Raw genomic sequence first — 22237 nt, 5'->3', positions numbered from 1 at the left:
GTGTCTCTGCCTCTCTTTCTCTCTCTGTGACTATCATAAATAAATAAAAAAACTTAAAAAAAAAAATTAAAAAAAAAAAAAAAAAAGGCATGCTCTCCTCAGTCCTGAGCCAGGCCGCACGGCTTGGCAAGTAGAGTAGATGCCGGACACCCGGCAAGCAGGGCAGGGATCTCCTTCAAACGGTAGCAACAGGCACATCTGTGAACAGCAACCTGCTTTCGCAGCTGCATCCATATCCTCCTGCCACCCATGAATTCAGCTCACCAGACTCTGTGTCTACCTATCCACAGCTGCACAACTGTGAGACCAGCCTCACTGGTATTATCATCCTGTTTTAGAAGTGAGACAATGGAAGCTAAAAGACAAGAATGATTGGTTAGTGTCACCCGCTGGTAGGTGGTGAGACTGGATGGAGAAGTGTCCTTTTCATTCCACTCTCAGGACAAAGTGGCCCTGGGGGAAGGGGCAAGGTCCACTGGTCACCTGCAGTCAGAGGCCCATGTCTCCCTGCTCTCAGGGTTCTGTCTTTCTGGTCCCATGTCTGGGACACTCAGCAAGTACCCCTCCTCCCCACATGATTAAACCTGCTTCCCCGCTACAGGCTCAGTTGTGCTGAACCACAACTGCTTACTCAGAGGGGTGAGGCCGGTGCCTTTGCTGTGGGCCTAGACTGAGGCTGTCCACCAGGGCTGGAATGGCGGCCTTTCGTGAAGCATCAGAGCCCAAAGTAGATGAGCCTCAGCCCCCTACAGGAGGAACACGCAGTCCCACTGAACGATCTGGAAAACAATTTGGTGCCTTATTCTGGTGTAACTGGAAACCTGCTCTAACTGGGAAACGTGGGCTCTGCTATGCTGCTCAGCAGTGCCTGAGGCTCCCACCAAGGAGGTTAGAGAGACCCCTGCACATCCCACCTACTCTTGGTTTAAAAATCTGTCCTCAGGCTGGCAGTAGAGCCCACCTGGATATTTACAGCAAGAACACCCTCTATACCAAGGGGCCCACCAGGCTAAGGGACCCGCAAAGCCAAGGGACCCATGGGACCAAGGGACCCACAGGACCAAAGTACCAACAAAGTCAAAGGACCCACGAGGCCATGGAGCCACTAGATTACTAGAACTGGTCACCCACTGGAGCAGGGATTTGCAGATAGAATTTGGGGTGTGTGTGGACTTAGATCACAACAAACAAGAACATTTTTATTTCCCCAAACCTCTAGATGAATTGAGCATTTCCTCCACTATGAATGCAAGCAACAAACCCCAGTTGTACTGGCCACACTCGGGATTCTTTCCCAACAGAAATCACTGGTGTTCTGCTATCTCCTTACAGGCATCTTGAGATACGGCTGACGTTCCTCACTGCTTCAGAATTACGGTAGTTTTTAGATGCACTGCTTCATCTCAGTTGATGGGCTAATAAAGAAACATCATATTACAACTTGAAAAATGTGTTGCTAGCCCTATTTCAATATAATTGATTTCTTTTGTAATCCAATGCACTTTATTTTATATATTTACAGACATTATTCTGAGAAGGGGTCTATGGCACCAAGCAAATAAAAACATGAAGATCTCATGTTATCCAAAGTAACCTTCAGGATAGTGGAAGGGGAGGTGGGCAGGGAGATGGGATGACTGGGTGACAGGCACTGAGGGGGGCACTCGACAGGATGAGCACTGGGTGTTATGTTGGCAAATCGAAATCCAATAAAAAAAAATACAAAAAAAAAACAACAACAACAACAAAGTAATCCTCAGTGTGGGTTCCCCGTGGGCAGAAGCTATATGTCACATACCCTGGGGGTGGCTGGGTAATATCTTTGAAATACAGATTCCAGGGCCCATCACATATTGGGAAGGCTTCTCTTGGAAGCCAACTCTGAACTGACTTCAGCACCTTTGGGATCAACTCCTGTGGAAGAGAGAGGAGGGAAGCAAGATTGGGCAGACGGAGCAGAAGTAGCTTGCTAGAGGCCCCAGCTGACCCCACATCCCATCCTGAAGCTGGATGTTGCTGCTGAGTTGTCCTAAGTTGGGGTCAGGGGGCCAGGCCTTTGCACCCCTACGTTGGCCAGTTACTGGATGCAATCACCCTGGGATGGGGAAATGACCTTGGGAAGGCCACTCTATCCAGCAGAGGCAGTCCCCATAGAGGGCTGACAGCTAGGGGAGAGACACTGGCTCCTGGGGGGCATCTGGGTGGTGGCCTGCAGTCCACCACGGGTTCTACCTACTCCTGGAGCAGCTGAATCCCTGGATAGAGTCCAGAGTCATCATCTTTCAAGCTCTGCCAATGGTTCTGATGCTTGCCAGGTTGGGAAGCCCTTGATCCCAGGTGGTAAGGGTGGGAGAGGACTCCGAGTTCATGGAATCCAGACTTGTTGAGGGCCAGGAGTCTGCTGACCTGATCTTCTTGCCCCCCAACACCTCTCCATGTATTAATGTCATGTGACAAGCATGTTAGGCGCTGGGACACACCGGTGAGCAACAGACACATGCTCCCTGTCCTCGGGACGCTTATACTCGGGCTCTCACACCGTGTCCACACCGGGCCTGCTCAGACTCGTGGGCCATGGGAGCCATGCATCGTGCTCAGATTTGTGCATGCCTGGGGGCCATGCATCCTGCAGCTTCTCTGCAGGGCAAACTGGCCGCATCTTCAGAACCGTAAGTGTGGTTTCAGCATTTCCACCTCTAGATGTCCATCCTGTGGACAGACCTCCATACAGATGACCTATGCACTGGAATATTCACCCAGAAGTTATTTTTGCACGCAGGGGATGCCTGGGTGGTTCAGCAGTTAAGCGCCTGCCTTTGGCCCAGGGCGTGATCCTGGAGTGCCGGGATTGAGTCCCACATCGGGCTCCCTGCATGGAGACTGCTTCTCCCTCTGCCTATGTCTCTGCCTCTCTCTCTCTCTCTGTGTGTCTCTCGTGAATGAATGAATGAATGAATGAATGAATGAATGAATAAATAAATAAATAAATAAATAAATAAATAAATAAATAAATAAAATAAAAAAGCCTCCGTGTTCATCAATGACAGGTCGAATAAAAGGAATCTTATGTAGCTATTTATAAAAAGAGGGGGTTCTATATATGCTGATATAAAAAAAATAACAGCCCTACAAGGCATATTAGGAAACAAAGAAGGGAGATGAAGAACTGTGTTTACAGGTCATAATCTGGGTGAAAAAATTAGAAATACCTATGTGAATCCACGAAAGTTTTCAGCTAACCGGGAGCTTTAAGAAAGAGGGAATCAGACTGATTAGAAAAACAGATCCCATTCAAGGTTTTTCAGATGAAGAGAATTTAATTCAGGAAATGGCTAGACAACATGATACCAGAGGTGAGGAGCCAGACACAGGGAGGGTAAGGCAGCCCAGGCACCGGCCACCCAAGAACATTGCTGGACCCAAAAGCAGAGGACACAGCCTGAGGCTGTTAGCAGAGCTGAGGGGTTTCAGTCCCAGGAGGTCTGGAGCCCTGGCAGACCAGTCCCCCATGCACCAAGGAGACACAACTGGAAAAGCCACCTACGGCAGAGAGAACACGGGAAGCGAGGGCTTTTCCCCTCCTACCCTAGAACCCCTCCACTAATCCCAAAGCCCGCTGACCCAGGACCTTGGGAAACAGGGATCTGCAAGGGGGGCCTCTTGGGGTGCAAAGATCTGGGGAAGGCAAGGAGCAGGTCCATAGGGCAGCATGGTGGTGCCGTGCATGTGAGTGTGTCTTCATACGGGGCAGACAGCCTCCCAGAGATCACCTAAGAAGTGATACCGTGTTTGCCACTAGGAGCTGGGGACCCAGAGGAAACCTAGTTTGTGGTAGGTACCCCCCAGCACTTTTGTTTTGCACCATGAGTACATACCACCTATTTGAAACGAGATGCTTGCCTGACGTTCACATTTGGTATGTTGGAAAGGCCAAGGCTGCTCTATTTTAACCCTGGAAAACATCCTGCCAGCAAAATCTGCCCCAGTTCCCCTGTGTGGACCCCGAGGGACAGCACAGCATTTCTTCTGTATGAATTTTCCACGGTGTCCTCTTCAAACCGCCTGGCCCGAGGAAGGGCGGAGGGGCGGAGTGCGAGCTGGAGGGGACGCTTCCTGTCATCGGCAGCTGGCCTGCTGGATGATCTCACTGCACATCTGCAGCCACTTAGCAGACTGCCGGGGAGGGCCTCAGCTCGCAGCCTGGCCTGCCCGCCGCCTGCAGGAGGGAGTGCCCCCGACCCTGCACACACGCTCCGTACTGGACACTGCACGCAGGGGGCGGCAGACGGTCCCGGGGCCACCCCATCTCTGGACACGATCCCTTGTTGCTCTTGCTGGACTCCAGGGAGTGCCAGGGAAAGCGTGGACTCAGGAGGCGGGTGTCCAGGGCCGCAGCTGGTCAGCCACAGATGTGGGGCCACCGAGGGGTCACAGAGGCCTCGGCCCAGAGGTCTCTGCCTGGCCTCGCTGGCCCGCCACCCCTTTGGGGACCTCACAGCAGACTGCCGCTTGCCCTACTGAAGCCATCCGCACCTGCACCTTGCAGGCTAGCAGGCGGGGTGCTCCCGTCTCCCCGAGAAGTTCTGCTGGGACCTAAGTGTCAACAGTTGTGATTCTTCCCACACACAGCGCCTCAAGGATTCTTGTCTTCCCTGTCTTCAAGTATCCCCATCCTGAGACCCCTAGGGCGATCGGAGACTCCAGCAAGAGCACCCACATCCCTGGGAAAGCCTGGGGCAGCCCTCCTGTCCCGAGATCCAGAGGCGGATCTGCCCCAGCTCCCCTCCTAACTCAGGGCAGCACCAGCAGCGGGGAGAACTGTCTGCTAATGCTAACATCCTGGGCAGGTTTCCTGAGAGAAGACGCTCACAGGTTCTCTGGGCCTGAGCCTTCAGCTCCCCCCGGCAGGCCTCTCAGCTTCAAGCACACATGAACCCCTGAGAGCTCATCCCCGGTTCTGCTCAGCAAGCCAAGAATTGCCCCTGAGGATCACGACGACCAGATCCATAGCTGAAAATGCTCATCGTGCCTCTGTTTCTACAGGGGAGTCTCCCAGGAAATGTTCCAGGCAGGCCAGCTGGCCCACATCTCTCCGCCCACGTTGGGGCTTGCCCTCTCCAGTCCCTGGGACTGGTGCTGCCCAGGGTTGGTGCAGACAGAAGGAGCCTGAGGCAGCATTTACTGCAATGGCTTCATTTGCCATCATACTTGTCGTGGGCCTCACCCTGACCTCCAGGGTCACCGCCCACAGCCTGCGTTGCCCACCTGGCTGGCCATCTGTGACCACGGAGCTTGCATAGAACTTCCCCCAGCCACTGTCCCTCCCTCTCCCTCTGCTAACACCTCGTGAGTGCCGTTCCCCGGCAGGGAAACACGGAGATGGAGACCTGTCCCTGTCTCCTGCCCCCGGGCCCCCTATCTCCCAGGACCACATAGTACAGCAGAGGAGACGGGTGTGCACTGAGACGGTTACAGCCAGTGTGGTCAGGGCTCTGCTGGAGCCACATTCCAGGGACTCAGGAGGAAAAGAAAACCAGAGGAGAAAGCACTGAGTTTGCCTGAAGGACTCGGGTGGAGTTCCAGTTATCTTTTGCTCCAGAAGAACCTGTGTGTGTCTGCAGATTCTAGGGCGCAGGAATGGGGGGCGGGCACTGGGGGGCTGCCTCCTGCCTGCCTCGTGATGCCTGAGGAACTACTGGGCCGGCTGAAGAAGGGGCTCCACTGCCCCTTAAAGGCCTCTGGGTGGGCTCTGCAGTGTGGTGGCCTCAGACTTCCTACACGGCATCTCAGGGACTCAGGGATGAATGCCCCAAGTGAACAAGACAGATGCTGCACTGCCTTTGATGACGTAGCCTCTGAAGACACACAGCGTCCCCTCCAACACTTATGACTGGTCAGAGTCAGAGCTGTAAGGCCAAACTGATTCAAGGTACATGGACACGCAGTGGGTCTCTCATGGGGAGGAGAGGCAGGAGATTTGTGGGCATGTCTACAACTGCCCAGAAGAGGTACCCCTCAAGCTGAATTTCAGAGGCAGACTAGAAGTTTGCCAGATGGACGAAGTCAGGGGGTGGGGTCCTAGGCTGAGGGATCAGCACATACAAAGGCCCAGGGGCATGAGAGTGGATTGCATTACACAAAACGAGTCCTGAGTCCCGTCAGATTTCCCAGGAGCTCACCGAAGACATTCTTCCTGCCAACTCACAAGGCAGCCATCCCCTGCTGGTCCTCCCCAGACTGCCGGACCCCAGTGCACCCCAAGCTCATCACCAGCCTTACCGTGTACCAGGTACCAAGCCTGTGCCTCAGCTGCCCAGCCCCCCTTGGCTCCCGGGGCAGCAGCAAGCACACAGGGGATGCCACCTGGGAAAGGTTTTGAGTGGAGCCCATCTGGTCCCCATGCCGTGTTCTCATCCCCGGCTCTTGATTTAGAAACGTCGAGGCCCCAGCCAGAGCTTTCTGGGTTTGGATTTCCAAAGCTCTGAAGGCTCTGTGTCCACTGGCTGGAATCCCAGCAATTCTTTCCATAATAGTTAGTTCTTTTGATTGTAGGCATAAAAACTCAAACTAGATTAAACAAAAAGGGAAATTACTGGTTCTTGTACGTGGAATGTTCTAGGAGTGAGTTTAAAGAATATCAAACAATAGCAGAATTCTCTTTCTCCTGATCTCTCAGCTGTGTATTTTTCCGTGTTGGCTTCATTTTTCAGGCAGAAGCTTCTCAAAAGTAACACCCGATGTCTCGAAAGCTCTACCCGTAGCAGTCAGACCCAGCAAACCCAGTGGAAAGAGGGCATCCCTCCCTGAATGTGTGGACTGTAATCACACAGAAGGGTCTCACTGGCCCAGCCTGGTTCACATGCCCTTCTCAGAACCAATCGCCACGGCCATGAAGATGTGGTATTCTGACTGGCTGGCCATGACTGAACCAAATGCCGACCCCAGGTTGGGATTGAGAGCCTCACTGTAACCACACAGAATCACTTCATTTAAAGAAAAGGTGAGGGGGGTCCATAACCAGGAGGGGAAAGAAGATGTGAAAGACAAACAAAATTTAGCTGCCAAGGCCTCCTCCCAGGGCCACTAGCACAGTTGCGTAGTTTGTGCACTGCACAAACGGGGGATGGGATGCCTTCTGTGTCTGCCTTGAAGGGGCTCCTTTATCTAATCCACACAGAGGTGGCCATGTGGATGACTGCTGGCGTTTGCAATGTCCAGCACACTTTCCTTTCCTTGGTGCTGCAGTACGGCCTGGAGAACTCCTCCTCACCTTCATTTCCTCGTCCAAACCCTACTCCTCCATGAACTGGCCAGGATAAGTCATGAGCTCCTCATGTGCCCACAGAACTGTGGCTTCTGCCTCAGACGTGGTCATGCAGGTTTTCAGTTGTGATTCCTTGTCTCTCTCTTCTGGCCAAAGACAGATTCCTCAAGCACAGCACGTATGGCCACTTTGCACTTCCAGGAAGGGAGGAGGAGATGCAGGTGAGATCTGCAATTGAACAATCACCGAGGAATGAGAGCCCTCCACTAGGTAAAGAGAGGCTGTTGGCCTGATCCTGCGTATCTCCCAGCCTCTGCAGACATTGCCTGAAGGAAGGGCCTTGAATGCTGTGTCCAGAGGGCCACCACCCAAAGCCAGAGCTCTAGAAATCAAGCGCCTTTCCCCAGGAGCCCTCTGGGGAAGAGAAGGTGGCTGGGCTCCATCTGGGCCTTGCTGAGGACAGCCAGCAATTGCTCCAGGGCTCAGCTGGAGCTCCTGATTAAAACCAGATCCAGGAGTTGGGGGCCTTTGGTGAAACTGGATACCTATCTATGTAGGCAAAGGAAATGCACCCTGGGAGGGAGGGAGGCTGGCTGGCGGCCCAGCAGTGCTGGGCTGGCGGGAAGGCCCCCAGGACTGCCATGTGGGGTGATGACAGCGCTGAGAAACGGGAGTCCCAAGGAGACTCGGGGAACAGAGACAGAACAACCCACTTGTCTGTCTTTTCTTTCCATTTCCTGCTCTTTGTCTGCTTCTCTTCACATGGAAGACCTAGGTTCAACCCCACCACCAACTCATTCATTTGGGGCAAAGTTATTCCATCTCTAAGCCTCAGTTTGATTGCCTGTGAAATGGGGGTGGAAACTGCCTTCTTGGCTGGTTTCCCGTAGGATTAAAAGGAATGCTATGAACAGTGCTTAGTACGGGATCCTGTGCACAGTGAGGCCTAGGTACTAACTGCTAGGCCTTCTCCCTCCGTCCTTTTCCATAGAAGCGATCTGATACTGTTAAACTGCAAACAAAACCCTTGATCCCAGTAGGGGAAATACTTCATGTCCCTGACAGGTAATGCAATGTAAGGTGCACGGGCTCCAGGTTCAGATCACCCAGGATTGTAACCGTAGCTCTGCCATTTACCAACCGGGCGACTCACTCCAAGGGCATGACCACTCTGAACCCCGCGTTCTTGCCACAATGGGGAACCCAGTGACGCAGGTCCTATGCAGGCCCCAGGACTGCCGTGCAGCCACAGGCTGGAGCTGACACCTTGCAGGTCATTGGTCATGCCTCCAGCACAGTGTTTTCCTTCCTTTTCTCCCATTTGGTCCTTCTCTGCCTGTTTCCAAAGTCACAAGGCAAATACTTTCTGGGGAGCAGAGGGTGGATAGTGTTCAACCCGCAAGAGAACTCTGTGACCCTTAGTTTAGGTGGTCTATCTGAAATCACTTGGGGAACAAGAAAATTCACGAAAATTCAGATTCATGGACTCCAGCCCAAACATAGGGGATCAGATTCTCTCACTTTCTAAATGAAAATGTGTTTTAAATTTCCAAAGTAATAATGCCCATTCTAAATGACTTCCAACAATACAGAAATAACGAATAAACACACCCAATCCTCAGAGGTAACTGCTGTTCAGTGTGGTGTGTGTAATCTAGGGTCTTGTGTTTTTCCTGGAAAGAGTGGACCATATAGTTGTCCCCCCCCACTAAACAAGAATCACCATCGCTCATTTTTGGTCAAACTTCACATAGCTTGAGCATCTTTCCACAACAGGACATGTAGGACCGCCTCATTCCATTAAATAGCCACAGAGAATCCCATGACTGTCGTGGTCAAAGTGACCGTCCCCCCAGGGGTGGATGCTGTGGGCTCTGTCTGCCTGTCCTGCGCAGCCAGTCAAGCCTCTGTCCCCCAGCTTTGTGCAGAGGGGCAGGCAGAGGCCCAGAGTCTCGGGAGGGCAGGGGCAGAACCGGGATTGATACCTCTGCTCCCTGACATGCTCTCTGAATCCAATCACAGCACACGTTTATGTTTTAAAAAGATGTTCAAAGGGAACTTAATATCTTTCTGAACCTTCTCCTGACAGTAGAGAAGAGAAAAAAACTCATTACCTATCCCATGCGTTTCTGAGAACTGGATTTTTTTCTCCAACTTTCTCCGAGTTTTTGCCTTTCATTATATTCTTTGCAAGAGTTCATGACTCCATAAATATTTCCTACACATTGTTTCTGAAGCGAATGTTGTTTTTGCTGGCATCCCGAAATCCTGTTCCCCGCGGTACAGCTGCTCTGTGAGACCTGGCGAAGCCTCACTTTAGCCTGAGACCCCCTCCCCCCTATGCACCATGATTGATAGGTCTCTCCCTCTGGTAAGAACCGATGGAATTAGAAAGCTATGGCTGTCATCTGTTTTGCTGTTAAGTAAATTTCTCCAAGTCCTGTAGGTAGCCTTTCCAGAAGGATAAACGATCCACTTGTCAGGGATAGAACATGTAATGTTTGCAGAATCCTTGTGAGAATTTGCTCTTTGCCCAGAAACTAAGCTCCATATTCCGACTAAGCAACAGGCCCAGGAAACCCTCCTCCCCGAGGTAAGAGTTTGATTGGAAGTGACCCCTGCCCATAGAGTCACATGCTCTTGGAAGCTTCTGCCTCCACTGAGGCCCCTGCACCAAGGGGCTGGTCAGAAACGGCTCGGATTCCTGAGTCCAAGGGAAGAGGACCAGCCGCCCACAGTGCTGGGAACATCTGAAAGTTGTTAGCGCCGTCTTGGGCAAAAGACAGTACAGACGAAGGACGGAGTAGCTCTTGTGCTTGTGGCCTGCCTCTGGCCTTCAGACTCTGCTCTCAGACTGCTCAGACTCTGCTTCTATCTTAGAATCAAAACTAGAGCCCTCTCCCGGCCCTGGATGCTGCCTCCCGACAGCAGGGCTGACACAGGACACATACCCAACGAACAAGGGGATTCTTGTCACACAAACGGCAAGGACATTCTCAAAAACAACAAGGCTCCTACCAAAGGCTTCGGAGTAAGTTCAAAGAGGCTTCTGCTGGCCAATCGTGGACAGCACCTGCAGGGGAGCGAAAGGCAAACATATTTCAATCTACAAATTCATAGTGACACCCCCAAAAAAGTTAAAAAAAAAAAAACAGCAAAACCCAAAACACCAAAATGCATTGGTTCCCTTTGAAGAATGACAGGAGAACCAACTCCTTACTTTGAAAAGTAGTAGGTACAGAGAAGAATCCAACACATCTCCTGCTTGTCCCATGTAACCCACCCGGCAGGATCACCACATGGTAGATGAGGGGGCTTCACTTCTCGTGGAAGTATCTAGCTATAAATGAAGAAATGCTGGCTTTAGGATACCCTGTGTCCTAACCTCCAGTGAAGCCATGGATCTCGGCAGCCACCACCGCTGGCTGCTGACAGCACGGAGAGGAACTGGACCTTCCGAGTCCCCTAGGGAGGTCTGCACACACGGCCTCTGCTGCAGTCTCACAAGAAAAATCAAGCCTGAATCTGCCTGAACTTCTAGACATACCCACTGTTTTACAAGAAATACAGCAAACAACACCGCGGAAATGTAACCATAAAAATCCAGACTGTGAGAAACTTTACAGGACAAAAACCAATCTCTCCAACAAACACACCTAAAAATAAAAGGAGGTGGTGGTGGGGTGAGGGGGAATTAGAGATCCAAAGAGACTTAAAAGAAAGATGAATCAATCACAAAGTACTCTCCTTTACAAACCCGATTTGAACAATCAGGCAAAGGAAGTTATGAGACAATCAGGAAGCTTTGAATATTGGAAGGATATTTGATGATATTAGGAATTACGTTTAATCTTTAAGGTATGATAATCATGGTTACTTTTAAGGTAATTATCAACTTTTAGTGACATACACTGAAATATTTATAGATGAAATCATAAATTGTCTAGGATTTGCTTCAAAGTAATCCAAGAGTGGGGAGTGTACATGAAACAAGATTGGAGACAAAGATTGTTGAAGTGGGTAATAGGTGCATGGAATCATTATACTATTTACTGCAGCAGATACTTCAAATTTTCTATAAGAGTTAAAAATAAATGAATAAATAAAGACAGGGCACTGTAGAGAGAGAACCTCCGATCTTGACAAGCCCCTGAACAACGACCCCGGCGGACTTGTGCCCTGGGTTCTAGCTATCCACACCTGGGATGCTGATGATGGAGCAGCTTGAAGGCTGGGATAAGCACAGCGGTCTGTGCAATTTACAAGTGTGCAGTAGAAGAGAATTTCACATGCACTCCAGGTCCCATGCAAGGAACTCTCCAGAGACTCCGTGAAGACAGATTTTCTCCCAATGACATACACCTTGGAGCACAGTGTATCCTAGATAGTAGGGAGGGCAGACACAGATGCAAGGCATGTTTCCAACATGACGGAGGCCGTTGTTGGCCCTAACGGGCAGGTACGCAGGTACGGCAAGGGTACCAAGAAGGCAGGAAGGTGGCCGGAGTGCACCCAGCTGGAGTGGGCTAACATCTCTGAGGGGCCAGAGCGGGTCAGGTTGGTGCTGTGCAGGCCACCTTCCTAAGCTTGTAGCCCGCATCTTCTCTGATGCATCCTTGCTGCTCACTTCCGGTACCAGTTGCCATGGTGACCGGAAGGGGTTGAAGAGGGCAGTGAGGAAGATGTTACCATATGAATGGGGTCTTGCATAAGATACTTCAGCATCACTTTCCTGGAGGGGGACAGCACATTGTGTAGTGCCACTGTGTGGCAGTGTCATGAACACAAGACTTCCTGGACATCTGCCAGCCAGACAGGCCTCTGACCTTCTGTTGCCTCCGCCTATTAGTGATGATTGTGTTACTTCCAAGTATGGAAGCCACTGTATAACAGGCTTAAACAAAGGGCTTTTTTCTTGTCCTTTTTTCCCCTTAATCACACAGCAATACCCTCAAAGAGGGGTGGGGACTGTATTATCTCAGCGACTTGGGCTGGCATCTCCGAGATTCTCTCGGCGTCTTCCTCAGGGGTGTAAGATGGCTGCACCAGCTCCAGGTATTGGCTCTCACTCCACACTCTGCCACAGGCGGGGGTTACCTCCTGGGCTCTGCTCCCGGCATCCAAGCCCGGAGCCGACCTCCCCTAAGTCTCATGGTCAACTCCACGCAGGGTGCAGCGGTGCCCTTCGGGGCCTTCGGGGCCTCCACTATGGGAGGTGGGCAGGGAGAGGGCAGGAGACACCAGGGCAGGCGACCAGCCGAAACCTTCCCGTTTCTCCTAAATGGGGTTGGGATGTTGGCCGCCTGCCCCCCAGACGGAGCAGGTAACGCGTGTCCTCTGCGCCGCCTGGCCTCGGGGACAGGGCCCAGGGACTCTCGGCTCTTCCAGCGGTCAGACAAGCCGCAGGTGCTACGGAGCACCAGGCGGGCCGGGCCAGAGAGGCGGGGCCAGGGCCGGAGAGGCGGGGCCAGGGCCCGAGGGGCGGGGCCAGGGCCCGAGGGGCGGGGCCAGAGAGTGGGAGACCCGGCCGGGAGGGGCCAGGCGACGGGGCCACAGAGGCGGGAGGGGGCCGCGGAGGGGGCCGCGGAGGGGGCCCCAAGCGGGCGGGCTCGGGTCTTGGAAACGCGAACCAGCCAAGGCCCAGACGCAGGAGCAACTTCGGACCGGCGCCGCACAGCCGGGCTCACGGGCGTCGGGGAAGCCCAGCATACTGACCCTTCACCCCAAACCCCATGGCCCAGCCATGCCGGGGCGCCCCACCGCCGCCTTCTGGCTCCGCCCACGCTTTGGCCCCGCCCCGCTGTGGTCACGTGATGCGGTCTGGGGCCCCGCCCCCAGCGGTGATTGGTTCGGGCGGTCATGTGACCGGACCGCTGCGCAGGAAACCCAAATGGAGGGATGGGCTGAGGGGTCTGGCTTCGTGGCGGCCCCACCTGCCCGGTGTCGTCGAGGTTTGCCGGTGCTGCCGTGGAGCCGAAGTTGGCTGTGTTTCGGTTTCTAGCACTGGCAACCTGAAGGTGTGCCCAGGAGGTAGCCCTTGCCTTTTCTGTTGTGCCTGGCTAGGCCAAGCAGGGGGTGGGGGTGGGGGTGGGCCTTGACTGCCGGGCGGAGTTGGACCTCCCAGAGCTCGAGCGCGGGGATGCGAGGGCGGCAGTGAGTTGGGAGCAGTGTTGTAGATGACTGAGGACAGTGACACCGCGTGGGTTTTCGTCCCCCGTATGTGCCAGGCAGTGTGTGTGCACCAGGCTCTGGGGAGCTCGGCGCTCCAGAGTCAGTGGGGACACGGTGCACGTGCTGCGGGTGACCCGGGCGTCCAGAGGTGCCCGCGTTGGGGCCTCGGCCTGGGACTCGATTTCCGTTCGGGTCCCGACGGCAGGGTGGGGACGTCCAGCCCCACGTCGGCCGCTGCGCTCAGCCTGGAGTCGCCGGGGACTCTCCCTCCCTCTGGCCTCCCCACCCCACCCCACCCACCCCCTAAAGAGAAGGATACATGTGTGCCAGACGTGCCCCATGTGCCCTGTGACTAAAGAACGTGATGGAGACACCCTAAATCCCGGTCAGGAAAGGGGAAGGCCCTCCTGCACCTGCCCTTCCACCCGGACCTGCCCCCTTTGGGCTAGATCCGGAGAAGAGCCCAGAAGTATATACCCCAAGACGTCTGAGGCTTCACTCTGTCCGTCCCCATTGCGGAGCTCCCAGCACCCGTAGTGCAGTACAGACACGCCAGCCCCGTCTCTATGCCGACCTGACTTTCACCCTTTCTTTTGTGGCCAGCTTGGGCCCCTCACCTCCCTCTAGTCTGACATCCTTGTGCAGGTTAGCCATCCATGCAGCCTTCCTCTCCACCGCACACCAGGCCAGGTGCTCCCTATCCTTACAGGCCCAACTTGACCCCCTTCCTGCAGGAAGCCATCAAGCAATACCTCTAACACTTGCTCTCTGCTATAGGAAACTCATGTTGGACTGAGTGTGGACCTGGAGCAAAATGTTAAGTATGTCATGGTGTCTGTACCCACTGTCCAGGTGGCACTCAGGCTGTTCCCATGAAGGGTTTTGAGAAGTTCTGGGACATGCAGAGGTCACTCAGGGTCCTGGAGAGAGTGTATAGCCCAGTGTTAGAGTCTCTTTTACCCATAATCCAGCCCTGCTCTGATACACCAGGGCCTAGTGGATGGGGCTGAGAAACAGTTGCTACCAGAGCTGTTGGTGTGCATGGAGGGCAGCACAGCCCAGACCATCCCTAGACTGCAGGTTGTAGGATGTGAGCTGTGTTCAAGATTCAGCAGAAGACCCCCTTCCCCACACAGTTCCACGTAAGCAACAGAGTATCTGGGAGACTTTGAAGTTCTGCAAGAGCACTGTGGGGACCTGCACTTCAGAAGTGTGAGGATTTAGGTAAACGTGTCCTCATTTACTCTCAGGTCGTGGTGCCTGGCCCTTAGATAATCTGCCCCATGAGACTGTGAGCTCTTTGGGGGTCACTGTCTCCTGGCCTCATCCATCCCTGCACGTGTTGGTCAGCTAACTCTAGCCTGGCTTCGCCAAGAACCCATGTACCTGAGAGCAGAGATATGCCCAAGAAGCTGGGAAAACAACACACATGAGGGCAGGAACCATGGGGAGATAGACAATCCAAGGTCCACATAAAAGGGGGGGGGGAAGCTGTTAGCCCTGTGGGAATGTCAGTTCCAGGATGCCAGATTTTCCCAATTTTTCTCCTAAGGAAACAGAAATCTAGATTTTTATGTGAAATCTCCTGATTTTAAAATGTAAGAGTTGGCAACTGTGGAGTGTCATCCACGTACATGTTCAGATCCATTCTGTGCCTGGCAGTGTTCAGGGAGGGTGACTCTCGAGGACAGCACCTCACCGGCCCTTGGATTCCAATTGGGTGTGGCCAGTGGGCAGCACGGGTAGATCAGAGATGGAAAGCTGGGAGGTCAGGATACTTAACCCTGGGAGGGCGTGGAGTTCCGAGGCAAACTCCACGCCCACTCCCACCCCTTAGGTCACTGGGGCCATGGTTTGGACAGTGGCTATGTCCCTCCACGCACCGCCACAGCTCCTATATGGTGGCCTCTCCCCTGGGCTTTAGCTCTTATGATCTGGGGTTCTGTGTGCCTTCTGTTTGCAGGCGCAGCAGGTAACAGCTCCTCTGTTGCTAGTCTGAGGGCCACCGCATCCTTTCTGATCCTCTTCATCCTATCCAGGTCAGTGCCTATGTAAACTATCCCTTTATGCTGGGATCCCCTCAATATACCTTTTGAATGTACCCTCCCTCTCCTGCTAGGACACAGACTAATTCTAGTGGACAATGCTGTGAAGCCCAAACACACCTGGATCTCAGTCTAGATCCAGCTGGAAGGAGCCTGTGTGCTCCACCCAGGGGACCCAGGCAGCAGGCTGACACTGAAGACACCACACAGGGCAGTGCAATGCCAAGGACCGCAGGTGCACAGTAACCCATGCTGAAACTGAAGAGGCAGCTCAAGGAAAGGAAGAGCCTTGAAATTTGGCCAACCAGTTTAATGGTGGGTGGAACCATGCAGATGCCAAACTACAGAGCACCAGGGGCAGGGGCACAGAGGCTTTGGGGAGGGGGGGGCACCACACCACCAGCACAGGGAGAACAGGGCTCTGGGGGAGGCACAACACCACCGGCATGGGGAGAACAGGGTAAGGGAAGGTCCCCGGCAACTCAGACCTAAGGACATTTCTCAGGGGAACATGCATCCCACCCCCAAAGCAGGAGCAAGCCGGCCGCCTTCACTCTCGAACATAAATTCTCGTGCAGACCACGTCATCGGCGCCGAACGTCTGCAGAGAAGGAAAAGCAATCAGAGCAGATGCCTGTGCAGATACGTTTAAAGCATATCACTAATAAGGCCGCTTATGGCCCGTTAAAGACTCTTTGTAACAGACATTCAATTTCCTGTGCCATGTGTTCATGCTAACTGCTAAGGTCTTTTTTTCTTTTTCTTTTTTTCCTCCCTTAAGCTCCGTACTGGCAGAGAGGCAGCTGTGGTGTAGAATTCTATGTAATTTCCCTTTGTTTCTGGAGCCTGTGAATACTGAAATACTTGGTTTGAAAAATTAAACTGAAAGGGGAAGATGTCACACTGGACATTTCTAAAGTGGCTCTGTCACTTCACATGACTTCAGGAGAGCAAGGGTCCTGTGCTGACCAGTGAGATGGGGCCTTGTTGAGGAGAGCGCAGAAGCACCTTCCAGGGAGCAGCTGCCCACCCCTCAAGTCACCCACAAGCCAGAAAACTGGTCTGAGCTGTAAAGGCCCAGTGCTGGCTCCCAGACCCAGCTCTGCAGCATACAGCTGGCACACTGGGCACTGCCCTGCCTCTTGCTGGTTTGGAGTGGAAAGGAAGGGTTTCAGATGGGTGGAATCCAACAGGATGATCCCAAAGTCTCTTTCCAGCTAAAATTTTACGGTTCTTTGTTTGCTGTGCTGTAGGCACAAGCCATTCCACAGATGGAGGTTTTCCTTCTGGCCCCTAAAATGGTGTCGCCTGTAAATAAACTATCAAAACTCCCCCAAACTAGCAATTATGCACAGGCCTGCTCTCTTGGGCTCCCACAGGCAGTTCAGTATGTTTGTTTCACAAACAAAACCAAGAATCAAAATTGTTCTGTAGATCTGATGCAGGCATGTCTGCAGATGTACACCGTTCAGTAGGAGCATCCCTAGCTCTGCAGTTCTCAAAGGGGCATGAGGCCTGGGAGAGGCTGAGAGCCTGGACAGACCTGGACCTTTGCCTGCCCTGGCCTGTCAGCTGGCAATCAAGCTGAGAGGCAATCAAGGAGCAGGTGCTATTATGCCAATGTGTGTCTCAGGGAAATACTAGTCATGAGTGATACTCAGAAGCAAATGTCCATCACCAACTCCTTTTCCAAGTAGGGAGCTAGCTGCTCATACCAGCCCAGGTGTACTTGCTCTGGACACCTCCTCCGTCTGCACCTGATTCTGTGCTGGGAGGAAGGCAGGGGTTCCCACCATCATTCACCTCTAGATGTGCCAACCTCTCAGCTCTACAACCATGGAGTGTTTGGGGTTTGACTCCTTCCGTGGATCTGACCATCCTCGTATCTGACACCTCCCACAGGCCGACACAAGAAGAAATCACATTTCCAACCATATCTGAAACGTCTTTCTCAGCTGGCACCCGTACTGAAAGACTCCTGCAAGAAACTCTAGAAATGTTCCAGGGTGGTTTGAGGGAAGATACTCTGTTTTCACGGAAGGCAGCTTACAGCCCCCGGGGGACAATTTACTGTTGGCACGGGGAGCACTTATTTCAACTTAACTAGGATAATTTGCCTCTTGTTATAAGGAGATGGCATCTCCCTGCGTTTTGGATTTATTAACGATAACAACCCTTGAAATAAAAGCCCATATTTCAGGTCTCAAATGCCAAGGATTAATGTGCCCTTTGAGGGTTGTCTGGTCGGCTGAGCCAGGGAAGGATGCAGGGGTGGAGGTGGGGAGGGAGGCACCGTGCAGCAGTGTGCTCTGGTTGCTTGCATGTTACCAGGTTAATAAAATCATACTTTCTCGTGGCAAGCCAAGCTTGCTCAACCCGCAGCCACGCTCCAGAACTCTCGTACCAGTGAACCTTTTGTTCTGTTCCTTTTTCTCTAAGTTCCACATCTCAGCCTCAAACTCCTCCTCCAATTCCATCAAGTATTCCTTCCTAGAAACAGCATTCACTAGGTTGCAAAGTAAGCCAGTCCCCTTCTCTATGAAAGCAGACAGTGCTCAAAATGAAATCCGGCAGAGGAGGACAAGAGGAGAGCCTAAGATCAAACAGCCCCAGTTAAACTAATGGAGACGGCTCCATTCAGAGTCTGCTCTCAGGATCAACGTGCAATTTCAGGGCTGAGAGCAGCCGGGTGATCAGACTTAGTGTCAGCCCTCACTCTACAGCCACGCCCAGGTCACACAGGGAGGCTACCCCACTCTGCAGGCTCCCTCCCCAACACTGCTAAGATGGGGCCTCAGGCGTCCTGGAGGGAACATGGTAACAATATGCCTGATGGAGAACAAAGGATATCATTTCCTGGTTACCCACACAGCTTTTCCCTTTTCTTGCGTGTGTGTGCATGTGTGTGCGTGCACACTTGGTGCGTGTGTGTGTGTGCGCGTGCATGCATGTGGGGGGGTGTGTGCATGTGTGTGTGTGGGTCTGGCAGGGGTGGGGTTGCTGCAGGGAAAGCCTGGTCTACTCTGAAACACAAAAGAAGAGGGACTGAGCCTTCCCCTGTCCTGGCCAACCTCCTTTGCCCCCACACCTAAAGGACAAGGAGGTGTGTGATTAAACGGTGGGGGTTTCTAAATTGGCCTCACCAGGTGAATTTTGTGTGGCCAGGAATGTTTAAAATGTTTTAATCTGAATGTCTTTCAGGTGGGGCCCACCCTTCCCCTAGCCCCACACGGTGTTTCACTCAGACCCTTCCCCCATCAGCACAACTCGCCTGGCCCCTGAAGGCCTCCGTTGTTGGTAAGTTTAAGGGTAAAAATGCTCTCTGAGGCTCCCAGTGCTGACATGCTAAAATTCCTGAAATCTTTCCCTGGCAGCAAAATGAGGAGTGAGAAGGGGGGAAAAATCCCTATGCAGAGTGAAAATCCCTGGGGCCTCACAGCCAGGGTAGGGTCAAGGGGGAGGCCAGCTCGGAGAATCCACCAAGGCTCCACTGGATGCACAGGGAGGACACTGCAGCCTGTCATAGCCCTGCTGTGCCCCCGATCCACGCTCCTCCCAACCACACCATGGAACGATGATTGCCTGTGACCTAAACTGTCACCTCGAGCTTTCCGCTCACATTTTAACCCAGGGTAAAGCATTTGCGTGGCGCACTGTAGGCATCATCTAGGGCTGTGGGGTTGATTTAGGGGTCCATGACCTCACCAGGATGAGCTCGTCGTTGGCCAGCTCGCGGGTCCAGTAGGTTTTGGGGCCATCCCCCTCAAGGAGAGTTTGTGTGCAGTGGATTTTGTTCTCATTCTCCCAAGTGGCCAAACTCTGTGGGCAGGAAAACCATTAGTGACATTAATTACAGTCTTGGCAGCAGGAATAGAGATAACAGTGAGCTCCGGAGAGTCACTGCTATGGAGAGAAGCAGCACATGGTCCCCGTCAGCAGGGCACAGAGCCCTCTGCTGCGCCCTATGGAGTTCACAGATTCAGGAGGCGGCCGGTCACAGGTTTTATGGGTAATAAATATTACCTTGTATCCCCCCAAGTCTTCCCCATCACATACAGACACACACACACACTCAGGGGAACCAGCAACGCTTGAGGCATGCTTTACATCTCCAGTAATGACATTTACAGCACGCAGTGATTAATTTATGTCAGAATGGACTATCACTTTAAGCAATTGGGGTATTAAGGACAAGAACTTTCCCATCAACTGTACTATTGTAGGACCACTCAGACACCACAGCCAGCAGATCCAAAGCCCTCTCCACTGCACAGAGTTGGGGATAACACCCTCCTCTCTATGTGCACTCATCAGATGCAGCACACTCGCTGCTCTGATAAACCCAAGTGTCATTAGCTCTAAGGATAAAAACACAACCACTTTCCAGGCTAGGTCCCAAAGACAAAACAATCTGATGCTCCTGGAGGTGGGAGGTGGGGTTTTCCCCAGTCTGCACAAAACAGAGTGCTCGACATTGGGGTGGGAGACCGATTCGGGATGCACACATATTTACTTTCTGACACTTGCCAGGCCGGCGTGTGAACCTGATTTTTACCAGAATCACCATCTCTGGCGGTAGCTGGATGTCCCCACCTGAGCCCTGCCAATTGCCAGGCCTTCTCCCCGTGATTCCAAGATGTTCACTCTTACTACCCCCAACCACTCTTTTGTGTTTTCTAACAGTGCAGTGGCGAGCGGCTCAGTTTCTGCCAGCTCTAAGCCTGGACATGGCTTTCTGGCCACTCGGGTTCTGGGGGCCAGCTCCTGTGGCCGTGTCTGTGCGTCCTCCTCCCAAATCCAGAGCCCAGAGAGTCCCACTCCGCAGATCAGACAGGCACCACTTAGGGGAGACTTAATTCCTCACTTTCTGGAACATTATTAGCATTTCTTTGTTTTTCACACGGGAAAGAGAGGGAGACATTTTGTCACTTTTTAAATAAGTGGTAGCAGCAGCGACAATTTTTCCATCTACGCTCAAAATACAGGACTAACTGGCCATTCTATTCAACCAGATGTAATTTTTGCCCATCTGAGAAAGGAATGTACAACCGCTGCTTCACTCCATTGGTTCATCCCTGGGGCCAATATACATAGAAATGCAAAACTCTGGCCCTTGAGGACTAAAGCACTTAATCCATCTTCCCAGCCAGAATCTGCCTTGCTTTTGTAAGGATCCCGCCTTTCCCGTTAGAAACCAGGCTGAGGGTCGCACGGAGAGGTCGACCTTGCTGGCTCACAAGGCTGCTGAAACTGGATCCAGGGTGTCCGGGGTGGGGGGGTGGGTCAGGGATCGGGGACCCCGAAGGGGCGCTGGGGGGGGCGCGGGCGCTTGGTGCTCCACCTGCGACAGGAGACGTGGCTGACAGGAGACGTGGCTGCGGCACGGCCCCCGTGGCCCCGCACCCACCTCCCGCCCGCGTCCGTGCCGGCACCCCCCGCACCCGCACCAGCGCCCGCACCCGCAGCCTCATCCACACCCCTGCCCGCACCCCCGCGGACGCCGCCGCCCGGGGTTCCCCGCCGCTCCGGGAGCAGCTGTGAGCGCGGAGGAGGCGGCTCGGGGTGGGTGGGGGCGCGCTGGGGAGGCCCCTCTCCCGAGCCCAGGGCAAGCCGCTCGCACGAAGAACCCTCTCTGCAAACCCTCTCTGCCCGCCCTTGCAAGGGAAGCACGCCCCAGCTGCAGGAGGAGGCAGGGGCGCGTTGGGCTGCGGCGGCCCGGGGCGTGGAGGGGGCGCGCCCGGAACGCCGCCCGCTTCTGGGGCCTCACCCTGCACTTGCGTCCGTCCACCGTCTCCTCCTCGAAGCCTTCGCCGACCTTGAAGTTGATCTCGGTGGTGCGCACGGTGGTGGACGTCTTGATGTAGAACTGGTCCCCGTCCTGGCGGATCTCCACGTGCGGCTTGGACGCCGCCGCCACCGCCACCTTCCTGAGCATGGCGTTCACACCTGCAGGGCAACGAGGGCTGCGCCACCGGACCCCTGGCCGCGAGCCCCGGCCGCAAAGCGTTCCCGCGCCTCCCCTAACCCTCGCCCCAATTTTCGGGAGGAGAAACTGAGGCTCAGCGAGGGCAAGTGGCTTTCCCTGCGCAGCGCGATGAATTCGTGGCCGGGCCCGGCCTCACAGCGAGTCTCCAAATGGCAAGTCCCTGGTCCTCCTTGGACTCCAGCGAGAGTCCTCCTCGCGCTGACCCAGCGCAGACAGGCTGAGCCGTCGGGGGGTGGGGGGGACGGCGCGCGGCTTCGGGGCTCCCCTCACCGCCGCCCCCGGGGTGGCCCCGGCACGCTCCCCTTGCCCTCGCCCTCGCCCCGGGGACTCCCTCCGCCTGGGCCGGTCCCGGAGCCTGCGGGCCCGGGCACCCCGGAGCCGCTCGTCCTCGTCGGCGCGCACCCACCCGCCCGCTTACCCAGCGCCTTGAGGAGCTCGTCGAAATTCTCGCTGCTGCGCATCTTCCAGGTGCCGGCGAAGTTGGGCATGGCGAGGCGGCGGGCGGCGGGCGGCGGGCGGCGGGCGGGCGGACAGCTGCGGCGCGGCGGGCTCACTGCGGGCTGCAGGGCGGAGACTGACGCTCGGCGCCCGGCCCGCGCGCCCGGAGTCCCTGGGAGGGCGCCCCCCGCCCCGCCCCCCGCCCCGCCCCCGCTCCGCCCCCGCCCCCCGCGGCCCGCACCCGGCCTCGCTGCTGCGCCCCTGGCGACCGCACTCCTGCAGCTGGGGGACGGCCCTGGGGGAGGGTGGGCGCAGCGGGGCGGGGCGGGGAGG

General features: G+C 54.3%; 1 protein-coding gene and 2 long non-coding RNA genes across 3 annotated transcripts; 1 reads left to right on the top strand and 2 right to left on the bottom strand.

Moving 5' to 3' along the window:
- Positions 1–6967: 6967 nt before the first annotated feature.
- LOC144299317 (uncharacterized) lies at positions 6968–12970 on the bottom strand. The gene is made up of 3 exons (XR_013366023.1): positions 11465–12970; positions 9379–10337; positions 6968–7492 (listed from the first exon to the last, which is right to left on the bottom strand). It is a non-coding gene; the product is annotated as an uncharacterized LOC144299317 (long non-coding RNA).
- A 141-nt stretch (positions 12971–13111) lies between these two features.
- On the top strand, positions 13112–17840 carry LOC144299315 (uncharacterized). Its single transcript, XR_013366019.1, has 3 exons — positions 13112–13294; positions 15399–15474; positions 17383–17840. It is a non-coding gene; the product is annotated as an uncharacterized LOC144299315 (long non-coding RNA).
- On the bottom strand, positions 15776–22034 carry CRABP1 (cellular retinoic acid binding protein 1). The gene is made up of 4 exons (XM_077874827.1): positions 21885–22034; positions 21248–21426; positions 19186–19299; positions 15776–16081 (listed from the first exon to the last, which is right to left on the bottom strand). Exons 1-4 carry the CDS (start codon positions 21952–21954, stop codon positions 16031–16033), a joined length of 414 nt encoding a protein of 137 aa, XP_077730953.1. The 5' UTR covers positions 21955–22034; the 3' UTR covers positions 15776–16030.
- Positions 22035–22237: the final 203 nt, after the last annotated feature.

The sequence above is a fragment of the Canis aureus genome, chromosome 2, assembly GCF_053574225.1.
Source record: "Canis aureus isolate CA01 chromosome 2, VMU_Caureus_v.1.0, whole genome shotgun sequence".
In the NCBI taxonomy this organism is placed as follows: domain Eukaryota; kingdom Metazoa; phylum Chordata; class Mammalia; order Carnivora; family Canidae; genus Canis; species Canis aureus.
The sequence above is the reverse complement of the archived record's forward strand: the minus strand, read 5'-3'. Positions and strand labels throughout refer to the sequence as shown.

Coding starts and splice junctions, on each gene's coding strand:
- CRABP1 (XM_077874827.1), bottom strand. CDS start 21,954: ATGCCCAACTTCGCCGGCACCTGGAAGATGCGCAGCAGCGAGAATTTC. Junction 19,300..21,247: donor TGGACGGACGCAAGTGCAGG/GTGAGGCCCCAG, acceptor TCCTGCCCACAG/AGTTTGGCCACTTGGGAGAA. Junction 16,082..19,185: donor CCAACGACGAGCTCATCCTG/GTGAGGTCATGG, acceptor CCTTCTCTGCAG/ACGTTCGGCGCCGATGACGT.